Below are 12,430 nucleotides of genomic sequence, written 5' to 3' on the forward strand. Positions count from 1 at the left end.
GACTGGATGTATAATGTTGATAAAAATTTTAGATATTCTTCAGCAAAGCAAATGCTAACAAGATTTTTGTTTTTGTTACCTTGTCTGTTTCTTGGTTTTTTGTTTGCTTTTTTAACATTACTCTCTTAGCTGCGAATTTTCAAGTTGGGGAAATATTGGCCAACGTTTACGAAGCTAATGTGGACACTCAATCATTCACTGGTGGCCCTGAAAAACGTGATCATACTACTGTTCATGTTCATTTTCTTCTCTGCTGTTCTCGGGCTGAAAGTCTTTAGTGGAAGTTATGAACACTGTGTTTGCAAGGTAGACGAAGACTGTCAACTCCCACGCTGGCACATGCATGACTTCTTCCATTCTTTCCTGGTCGTGTTCCGGATTCTCTGTGGAGAGTGGATAGAGACTTTATGGGAATGCTTGGAGGTGGCAAGCCAAATCACCTGTATTCCTTTTTACATAATGGTGATTTTAATTGGAAACCTATTGGTAAGTAATCCTATTTCCTTGGGGGGAAATGACATAGCACAGTATTTTTTTCATGATGTGCATTGATGGAATCCATTGGTCCTACAACTAGGCTATTCAATACGATGACCACTAGCCGCATGAGACTATTCATCATTTGAAATATGACTGATTCAAATAGAAAATCTTGTAAGCATGAATTACAATCTGCATATGAAGAAAAAGTAGTCAGAAATGTAAATGATTTAATTAATAACTTTATATTGGATAAAAATTTAAATAATGACTTTCATATTGAGTGATATAAAATACATTTTAACATCAGTTTACTTTTTCTACCTATTGAGTATGGAAATTTAAAACTGATTTTGTGATATGAATCATATTTGTATAGGATAATGCTGGTGTAAGGCTTTGCTATTAATGGTAGCATTAGCTTGACAGAAGACTTCCTAGAAATGCAAACTCTCTGAGCTCTTTTAGACCTATAGAAGTAAAACCTGCATTTTAACAGTATGCCCAGATTATATGTGTAAACTATATGTGTATTCTTAAATTTTAAGAATAAGTTAAATGTAACACTGTCTGTCCCAGGTTAGATAAACCTTGAAATTATCTAAGGAATACATATACTGATTCCTTGGACCCACTCCCAGAGATTGTTTCACATCTGTTTAAAATTTTCAGTTGGATATTATGCAGCACATTTTTAAAACCACTGATTCATAAAATTATTATGCATTATCTAGGAGTGAAATCTTGGGGCTGCAATCTGCAAGGCCAGCAGTTCGAAACCACCAGCTATTCCTTGGGAGAAAGGCTGGGCTTTCCAATCCCATGAAGCATTGCCATTTCAGAGACTCAGAGGTAGTTCTACACTGTACTGTAGGGTCGATAGGAGTTAGTAATGACTGGTGGCAGGGAATTTTGGTTTTTTAAATGATTATTTATTACAGGGAAGCTACATTTATTTGAGCAAGTAACTCACTTATTCTGAGAAATAGGAATGATTTATATGACTGTTCTTATAGGGGGGGAAAAACACCTTGATACTTGCTCTTAACTCATCAATCAGACACATCAAGTCTATAAACCATAAAAGGCTGAATGACTTCACAGGCTGGATACGATTGCGTGTGTGCCCTCCCTCTTTGCTCGGACACGCTGGTCGTACTTCTGTCATACGCATACAATGAGGGAGGCTGCTCCGTGTTCTAATGTGCTTCCATATCGTCTTTACCAAACTGTGAGCTCCAGGAGGGGAAGAAACTGGATTCTTCTCTATATTAAATCCTGGAACAATGAGCAACACGGGAAAATATTCTAATAAAACCAAAACCAAATCAAATAAAATCGAAAAACCTCATGGTCTTCGTATCTACTAGAATTCTTTCAACTCATAGTGACTTAAAACCCTGTGCAAACTGGCTGCAAACACACACACACACACACACACACACACACACACACACCAGGTCTATCATGTTCTATTCTGCTTGCCAGCTGTTATCCGCTGTAGCATTAAGATAGTGGCTATATTCCAAAACTTCCTAGTGTATCAAGTCCAATCCTAGACAGTATTTCTTTTCTCGAAGCCACAGCACAGTTTTACTATCTCATGAGTTCCATTTGACTTGCATGTCCACTTCTCAACTAGTGTCTTCTCCCCAAAGTAGAGGATAGCTGATTATGTTCACCCAATCAGAACTCTTCCTTGTTATTCCTAGACGGAATCAATCAAAAGCCGTTATGTAACTGATAATGAAGAAGTGAGAATTCCCACATAAAATGCAGTTCTTATTCTCAGAAATAAAGGCTGTGAGGAAAATAACACATATATTTAAAAGTTTTGTGTTATACCTGGAAATATAGCATTTCAGCAGTGATTATCAGCTTTAAGCAGAAATATTTTTTAAAAATAGAAACATATGCAAAATGAGCTATTTGTAAAAATAGCTTTTAAATAATTGTGTGCAATGTTAATTGTAGAAAAGGTGAAGATTTCAAAAAGATGTTTTAATATGAGTGCTTGGATCCCTAGTATACCTAATTGTTTTATGTATATATAAACAATACATATAATTTCTTAAAAGATTCCAGTATGTTAATAAATGAGAATTTTAAAAAGCCCACTGCTTACTGTGACTCATAGTAACCCTATAATGGGTTTCTGAGGCTGTAATTCTTTATCAGAGCAAACTCTCAACTTTCTCCCAGGAAGTGACTGATGGATTTTGAACCCCTAGCCTTATGGTTAGCAATCCAGTGCTTACTGGACAGCACTACCAGGGCTCCTTACATATCACAAAGATATATAAGGCAAAAAAGATGGATTTATTATGTTCATGTGTATATTTTGATTCTAACACATATAAAACCCTATAGGGAAAAGTGGAACTGCTTATAGAGTTTCTGAGGTCAGAAATATTTGGGGGGATCAGACAGCCTCATGTTTCTCCCACGAAGCTGCATTGAGTTTTAAACTGCTCATCTTTTGGTTAACAGCCAATGTTTAACTCACTGTGCCACCAGACATCCTTTATGTATGTGCATTTATATATTTACATATATTCTTATACATAATGTAAATATTCACTATATAAGCATAATGTATATGTAACAGTCAGACATTTCCCTCTACAAATAATATGTGCAGCATAAAAATGAAGGAATATTCAGAAGCTAGAATATACGACAAAAGAGTATGAGGGGGTGTCAAAAAGTATGTAGAAAAATTCCATGACACTCAATTTCATCTTTCCAGAACTCTTTGAAGTCCCCTTGTAAAACTGCCAAAGCAGACATGCAGTTCAAATCAGTCCTTTGAGCAAGTGGTCGTTCTGAATTTCCACCACGAGAATCGAAACCCGTCTAGACCTCCAATTACAAATAAGAGTCACACTGGGTCTCTGGAGCATAGACATGCTCCTCTGACTTCTCAAAATATGTGGGATGATTCTGTTGTCGCCACTTTCTTGGTTTGACCAAACTTATAACAGAGAATCACCGTGGGCATTAGGAACCTGGTTAGGTTCTGACTCTTGAGGATCCTCAAAGGTGTATAGACTCTAAACATCTTCCAGGGATGGGGCTAATGTGAACCCAAAGCCCTGGGAGAGTAATTAATATTTGGATGATTGGGAGAGGCAACCTGGCTCAGTGAAAGAAATTGAATATTGCAGTAAGACAAACTTGAGTCATTCAAACCTAGTAAATTTTCAGGTTTTTGACAACAATAAACCTTGTCTTATTTCATCCAAAAAATTTTGAAGAAATCAGTTAGTGGACTGTGATGACCAAACACGAGGTCTGGTTACACAAATTCCCAGAACATCTTCTGGCCTCTCATAGATGAAAACTGAATGCCAATGGGCTTGTGTTCGCCTGTTCAGACCTCAGGCCAGCAGGCTTTAAGGATTTTTCTATAGTATCAAAAACAAGAGAGATGTATTTAGCCTCCTTTTACTTCTGTTTTAGATCTTATACTTGTTTGTGGCTTTGGTGAGCTCCTTCAGCGCCTACCAGTCTGCAGCAATTGAAGAGAGCAATGAGGCTAAAAATGTCCGACTCGCCATGGCCAGGATCAAAGAAGGAATCAACTATGTGATTTTAAGATTATCCTGCAAAAAAGCAAATGTTCTAAAGGAGACGGTGGACAACGTTCACGATCTGTATGTGCAAGAGACGATCTCTGACAATACCCTGTCTGCCTTGAGCAACACCCAAGAGTTCCCCAGGGACAAGGAGAAAAGCAGCGGCTCCGAGCAAAACACGCTGACGGAAAAGGAGAGCCAGTCTCTGATCCCCAGCCCGACGCTCTCTGAGACCGTGCCCATCGCCTCCGGGGAGTCTGATCTCGAGAACCTGGACAACAAGGACCTCCGGAGCAGGTCAGCGGACGGAAGCAGCAAAGAGGTAAGATGCATACCTAATTCGTGTTGCTGAATGGCGTCATGTATCCTACCAGGAAAGAGTCAGCGCTGACGCTTCCCTCAGACCCGCATGTAATCCTCCCTCCGCCACGCCATGCGCGTGGTCACATGGAAGCGAGCACCTCAGGGGACCCGTGTAAGTTCCCGTTGGCCGGGCACAGTATCTGCAAGCATGTAAATCATTAAGGAGGCAATCTATTGTGATGGAAAGCACGGCAAAGAGACTAAAAACCACTGTGTGTGACTGAAAGAAAAGAAACATCACTAAATAGCTCTGGGTTGTATAATCTTTAAAATATGAGGCTTAACTAGACTAGTAAGAGTCTTTCCTGTTAATGTTCTAAGATTCTAATCATTCCATTGCTCTAACATACGATCATATGTTTACATATGATTGAACAAAAGAATAATCATATAATCGAACCTTTAATCACTTGAGTTGACTAAGAGACTAAAGGAAACCATTCCATTTGGATTGTGGGAAATGTGTGGCTTTATTAACCCACGGAGTGGACTCTGTCTGACTCGTAGTGACCCTATATGGCGTTTCTGAGGCTGTAAACCTTCACGGGAGCAGAAAGCCCATCTTTCTCCGGGATACTAACCCCTAGAAGGGGAAAAGCCAGTCACATGGAAAGAAGAATAGATGCAGTTCACTTAGCTTCCAAAATGTATACCTTACCGGAGACAGTTCTGTACTCTCCGTGGCAGACAGCAACATATCTTAGAAAGGAGTATAATTCAATCAAGAAATACATCCACACAGATCAGAGCTGCACCATGCACTCCTTGTCTTAGAACTCACAGGGCAGCCATCCCAGATTAGAGAGTGTCAGGAAAGAGAGCATTTACTATTTCCATGTTATGTATTTTACTTTAATTAGGGTTTGATTCTTAAGAAATTTGACTGGTTTCAAAAATATTTAAATAGTTTATCTTGTTTTAATTAGACAATATGAGTTATAGGTTATTAAATTCAGGCTCTTGGTAATTTTAAATGTATGCATTGTAACACTGTATACAGTTAACAAAGTGTATAGTCATTGTAAAATAAAGTAAAAGAGTTGTTTAAAAAATCAGTACTGACAAAAGCAAAATATATTATTTGTATTATAACCATGCATGCAAGAAAATGTCCAATTGTCCTAACCAGCCTTGAATTTTTAGCCATGAAGAAAAAAGGGGAAAGAGTGGCCAATCCTAACCTCCATCCATGGGATTGACACCATTATTCTCGGCATATCTCTGTCATAAACTCAGAGGGGCTCTTCTGCCCTGTTCTATAGGGTCACTATTTGTCGGAGTGGACTAGATGGTAGTAACTAATTCTGTGCCATTCCTTCATCTCACGTTAGGATAACTATCAATTCTGTCCTAAGATGAAATACAGAAGAATGCCTGAGCTAGGTTTTTAAAAGACAAGGTATACCATTATCTACTCGACTTCTGAATTTGGGTTGCATTTCTGGAAGTTCCCTGTTGATGTACTGGCATATAATTTCTAAATTTACTTCACCAAAATGTTACTTGTGTGTGATATAAAAAATATTATTTGATAATCCCCACTTTGTATTAGATCCCCTTTATTCGGAATGGATACAAACATGGATCTCTTCCAGTCAGTTGGCCTTCTACATTTCTTGGTATAGACAAGTAGGCACTTTGTGTTAGTCTGGGTAGACTAGAGAAACAAATCCAGAGACACTCAGATGTGTGTAAGAGAGAGTTTTACATCAAAGAGTAATTGTTTATTAAGAAAACATCCAGCCCAGTCCAGATCAAGTCCATATGTCTGATATTAGCCCTTATGTTCTATACTTGGCTATAAATTCCTCTTCAGACTCACGCAATGCAATGATGCCAAATGCAGGAAGATCTCAGGTCTCTGAGTGGAAACTCTTGTGGATCCAGTAATGATGGAAGCATCTCCAGGGCTCTGGCTGCCATCAGCGTGACTCCATGTGACTTGTCATCAGGAATGTGTAGCAGGGAGAATGTGTCCCACTGCCAGGGATGAAGAGAGGAAGTCCCAGAATCCTCATGAGAAGACCAAGCCCCCAAGGAGGGATTCCCAGGCTATGAGCTGATTGACAGGCTAGACTCCACCCCCTCATTCTTATTTATCAAGTTGATACGAAATTGTGTAACTACCACACACATCCAGAATCGTACCACGTTACCAAAACATTTCTATTGGTATTCTGTCAAGTCTGAAGCCTTAAAATTCACCAGTGCCTTCAGTGCAGCTTGGACTTCTTCCTTTAATACCATTGGTCTTGATCATATGCTACCTTTTAACATTGTTGAACATTGACCTGTTCTTGTTGGTAGTCACTCTGTGTATTTCTTTCATCTTCTTTGAAAGCTTCCTGCAGCATTCAGTGTTTTCTCCACAGAATCCTTTAATATTTCAAGTAGAGTCTTGACTATTTCGTTCTTCAACCCTTTCAGCTTGAGACATGTTGAGTGTGTTCCTTCCATTTGGTTTTCTAATTCTAGGCGTTGGCGCATTTTATTGCAACACTTCATTCTGTCTTCTCAGTTAACAATTTAAAATTTTCTGTTCAGATCTTCACTTCATCATTTTGTGCATTTATTTTAGCTACTCTACATTCAATAGCATGTTTCCAAATCTCTTCTGACATTTATTTAGCCTAGTCTTTTATTTCCTGTCTTTGTAATGACCTTTTGCTTTCTTCCTCAGTAATATCCTAGATGTCATCCCCCAACTTGTTTGGCCTTCAGTCAGTGTGCAATGTATCCAAAATAGTCTTTAGGTGGTATCTAAATGTAGGTCAAATACAGCCAAATACTCATATTTTTATTTTATTTTTAAAAGTTTTATTGACACATAACCCACGTGTCACCACAATCCATTTTAGAACATTTTCAGTTTTCTTGTACTCATTGTACTTGCCCCCATTTCTCCCCAACCTCCCCTGGGGTACACTGAAGAATCCACCAGTTACTACCTCTGTAGGTGTACTTATCCTGAATGTCACACCCAGAAACACATACAAACACAGTGATGAAGTAAAACAGGAAAAATAAACTCAATTGCATATAAGTCCAAAAATTTAAAAACCAGAACAAATTTAAAATGGATCCAAAGGGAGATCAAAGGATAAGTGTTACATTTTAACCTAACTACGTCTGCAGTAATCCACTTTCCGGTCCACTCTGCGTGATAGCAAGACCATTCACATCCCTGTTTTATGGTCAGAGAGAATTCCCCAGAGGCTTAATCCAGGTGTATTTTCCCTTCATTAGTATTTTTTTTTTAACGGAAGCAACTTTAAATGGATAAAAAAAGAGCTCAAATAGTACAATATTATTATTATTATGTACATTGTAAAATAATTAGATCTGCCATAGTCGACTTTACAATAAATACTCTCTATCTAATTACACGCCAATTCACATCCCTCAACTATGGTCAGAAAGGAATTCCCTGGAATCCTAAGCCATGTGCGGACGCTGCAAATGGATGTCGGGCTTCCACTGTTGTCTATAGCCTTCTGCAAACCAGGTGCAAACAACTTAAGTTTGATACCACTTCCTCTTTCAGATTAGGATCATATTTTTTACAATTCTTAATCACACAGGCTGGTGTGCTTCTTCTACATGAACTTATTTGATGCCTTGCTTACATCGCTGTTTGTTTGAAAACAAGCCTTTAATATCCCAGACACTATTCTTTCTGAAAGTTGAGTACCATCTACTTTCTTCACCACCCTTTTCTGTAGGACCCATATCTTTGGCGATCTCTTCATGAGGACGAGCATCAAGCAGAACCATGTCCTAAGAAATCATTGTTCTTAGGCTGGGCCTGGAATTAAATGTGATACCAAAAATCCATTCAGATATCTATGATTTATGTCTCTGGTTTACCTTAGTGAGATCATTGTTATTTTATGTTAAAGAACATTATCAATCACCCCCCTGGGGCATAGGGTTAATTCTATTAATAATGTCATTAATTTAGCCAATGATATAGAATTTAAAACACTATTGTGTACTTGTATTTTTATTCTGCTTCATTTAAATAAAAAACCATAAATAGGAACATTGTGGAAAAAAAATTGGTGTTCCAACATTTTAATAAGTTGGAGAGAGCCTATTTGTTTTGGGATGAGAATGTTATTAATTAAATGTTAATTTTCATTTAAAGGATTTTCCTTTCAGTATTTTAAAATAATTTTCATATATGTCAACTCATATTAATCTGTATATATTTTAATGTCACTGATTAATTGTCCTAAGATCTTTTAACCCTGATAATATTCCTTCTAAACATAATTTTCTTCTGAAAATGAAATAAACTTTGATTAAAGTGTGTGAATGAAATTTGAGTTACATGTTTATATGGGACTTTGCTTCCTAGAAAATAAAGCCATCTAGCTCCTCAGAATGCAGTACAGTTGATATTGCTATTTCTGAAGAAGAAATGGTCTATGAACGTGAAAAGCCAAAGCATCCCCCAAATGGTAAGAAAAATAAGTTCCTTTGATCACTAACTTGAAATTAGGTTAAATATCTCTTAAATTAAATCATTAAAATAAATAATAATAGATTTTTTATTTTAAAGGGTTTAAAACACTTATTAATCCGTGTGTGTGTGTGTGTGTGTGTGTGTGTGTGTGTGTGTCCTAGAATGCAATGCCAAGAAAAGAATGCAGGTGAAAACCTGTTTCCTAGAGAACCGATGTCATAGTTACGAGTATTGGTTTTGGAGTCAAGGTGAACTGAATTCAAGTTTTAACCACCGTTTTAGCTTCTATTTAACTTTTTTCTTACTTCTTGATATGTGAAATGTGGATAAAGTAAGACAAAACTATATCTATGTGTGTGTACATGTAACCTTAGACAAAAACCTGGCAAATACACATATTTAGCACACCATAATACTAGTTATCATCATCATCAACATCTTTCTTCATTAACTTACCTTACCAAGATAATGATAGCTAGTTAATGGAGAAGCGAAGTGTAGTGATATTGTATAAATGGAATATTACTGATAAGATTGACTTCAAAACACTTTTCATGCTAGAATAAATATTGGAAATATATATTAAAAATTCCCATTTAACTTAACTATAGTTAACTGTGTACATTAGAATAGAGATTATGTATGGGTAATAGATAATGCAGAATCACAGAGTGATTATTTGTTAAAGTGAAATAAAACATTTTATACTCCATGCAATAAGGTCATTATTTAAAATATTCATATGAAAACATGTTATCATTTTCATCTTATATAATAGTAACATATTTTAATATTCCATATTGAATATTTAGACATCTATGAGGATTCATCAGTTGGTTGACTCATGAGACATATTATTTTAAACTCCTGATGATTGTAATTCTAATTTGTTTCCTACCAAGATTAGCAAATTACTACAGGTCCTGAATATATTGAAATCATCAACAAAATGCTAACTACTAAATGCTCAAATTCCTACATTCTAAATAAGAATTCACCCTCATGAGCTTGGATTTTGTCTGACTTTTAACATCTAACAGAGGGATGAAATACTTCTTAAATTTGTTAGAGAATTTTATAATTTGACACTAAGTAAAATTATAAAATCAAATGTTTTGACTTCAAACTGAATTCACTCCATTTCTTCATTCTCCCCATTTTGATCACTTTCTTCTCAAATTTCAGGCTTTCCTTATACTACTCCTCTTGACCAACTTCATATACATGTACCTTACCCTCTGAGTACTCAGTTACCCAAGTTAGCTCCTTAGTCGCAATCAAAATTCCTGTTTACATGCCACCTATGACATGGATCAAAGCAATTTAACTGATTTAATAGATAAATTATGCCCCTCAACAACTCATAAATATTTATATTTTTGAATAAACCTGTTTATTATTCCAAGTAAATCTTCAGAACGTAAAACCTTACACATTATGCCAAATATAACATTTAGATTATTTTGTGTGTGCATTTTTCCCAGATTTTGATGTTTTACTTTATTAAAGGTTTCTAAATTTTTTAATTTATTATTAATTGAGATTTAATACATATATCATATCATTCCACAGTTCAGTCATGCCAAGCAGTATTGTACAATTGTTTCCACAATCAGTTTCCAAACATTCTTTTTCTTCCTGGATTCCTTGACATCATTGCTGTTTCATCTCTGTTTAACCCTTCCCAGCACTGTAAACTCACCACCCCTCCACCACCACCAGCCGCCAAACCCAGATTCTACTTCCTAGCCCTACTTTCTCTTTTGGGGGGTGATGATAAGCTTTATTTTGAGACTTGGGTCCAGGGATGAAAAGGTGTTTTTCCAAACCAGTATCTTGCAAAGTGGACAGTCCTGCCCTTCCCGCTGCCCCGGGAGATGCTCGAGCAATCCCAGGGGGCTGCCTCAGCAGGTGCCTTCACCTGATCCTGGAGTCTGTGCTAAAGCACATTTGGGGCTCCTGGCCAGAGGGCCCTCAGTAATTCTTTTGAAAAGAGGTGTTAGGCCAATAGTTTGGGAATGTTCATTCTAAACTAGCTCTGCCTTTCACAACCTTGTTTTTGTTTTCCCCCATTAGCACAGGGGAGCAATGGTTAATGCAAAAGGAGTTAAAAATAAGTGTTTATCATTAAGTGAACCCTTATCTATAATAAAAATGAAAGAAACTCACTGCCATCTAGTGACTTCTGGCTCATAGCTACCCTCTAGAATAGGATAGGACAGTTCCTGTGAGTTTCTGAGACGCTACCTCTTCACGGGAGCAGAAAGCCTCTTTCTCCCTCAGAGCAGCTGGTGGATTTGAACAACTGACCTTGTGGCTAGCAGCCCAATGTATAACCACCACACCACTAGAATCTGCAAATAAATAATTACTAAAGAGGCACCCTGGTAGAAAGACGGGGTTTTCTACCCCCATCAACAGGTGCAGTCTTGGAAGGGTACAGGGCCAGTTCTTCTCTGTCCTTCGGTGTCCTATGCCTGGGCATCAATTCGATGGCAGTCAGTTTAGTGAGAAAGTTCATGGAAAGACCTGGTGAATTAATGACTTACTCATTACATTGCTACTCACTAGGTCTGAAGTTCAAAACCGCTAGTCACTCTGCAGGAGAAATACAAGGCTTTCTATTTCAATATTTAGAACATTGGAAATCCCCCGGAGCAGCTCTACTCTGTTCGATAGGACTGCGGTGAATCAGAACCGACTTCAGGACAATGAGTTTGATTTGGTTAGAGAGGAGGGAAGCCGTTTTGAAGTCTTTATATTTGATGTGTTTTCCGCGTTTGGGGTCCTAACGCTGTTGTTCTTAGTAGGTAATGGACGAAGATCTTCACCTGGTCAAATCAGTCGCGAGAACAAGAAAAGAAAAATGTGGCAGAACATAAGGAAAACTTGCTGCAAAATAGTAGAAAACAGTTGGTTCAAGTGTTTTATTGGCCTCGTCACTCTGCTCAGCACAGGTGCTCTGGTAAGTGTATGAGGGCTTATGGGAGAAAATGTATCATAATTCTCTTAATGCCAAATTACTATTGCAAAGAATATGTACTACAGCACCTAATTTCATGTTGTTACATTTGTTCAGCAAACCCCTATATTATATTTTCTTAGAGAGTCTGTGAATACATAATGCAGTAGTTACAAAAATAAAATAACTTTAAACTATATGACTGTCAGTAGGAAAAGAAAATTTAATAAATACCCAGTAATTATGACCTCAAGGGAGTTTCATACATGAAAAGGTTCAATGTGGATATACAAAATAAGGACTTATTCAGAAGGTGTCAAACTACCATATACTTTGATGCCTATTAAATAAGAAATGGTCTGTAGTAGAATTGCTGGTTGGCAAAGTGAGGTAGTCACTGAACTGCTAACAATCAGTTGAGAGGTTTAAACCTGCCAGCTGCTCATCCTGAAAAACATAAGACTGTCTGCCTCACCTTTTTTTCTTTTATTTTAATAAATCACCTTATTGGGGGCTCTCACAGTTCTTATAACAATCTATATACATCAGTTGTATCAAGCACATTTGTACGAATGTTGC

The 12,430-nt window shown here is 37.2% G+C and overlaps 1 protein-coding gene across 1 annotated transcript in view; it reads left to right on the plus strand.

Annotated features, from left to right (window-relative positions):
* The window catches only part of SCN7A (sodium voltage-gated channel alpha subunit 7), a 72,989-nt gene that overhangs the window by 41,317 nt on the left and 19,242 nt on the right, over positions 1-12,430 (plus strand). Inside the window, exons 14-17 of the mRNA XM_004703910.2 lie at positions 130-486; positions 3,943-4,380; positions 8,782-8,884; positions 11,700-11,854. Of these exons, the coding sequence (XP_004703967.2) occupies positions 130-486; positions 3,943-4,380; positions 8,782-8,884; positions 11,700-11,854 (1,053 nt within the window). The remainder of the gene's footprint in view (positions 1-129; positions 487-3,942; positions 4,381-8,781; positions 8,885-11,699; positions 11,855-12,430) is intronic.

Source organism: Echinops telfairi, unplaced genomic scaffold, assembly GCF_000313985.2.
Source record: "Echinops telfairi isolate 266 unplaced genomic scaffold, ASM31398v2 ScPeMD7_4;HRSCAF=17, whole genome shotgun sequence".
Classification (NCBI taxonomy): domain Eukaryota; kingdom Metazoa; phylum Chordata; class Mammalia; order Afrosoricida; family Tenrecidae; genus Echinops; species Echinops telfairi.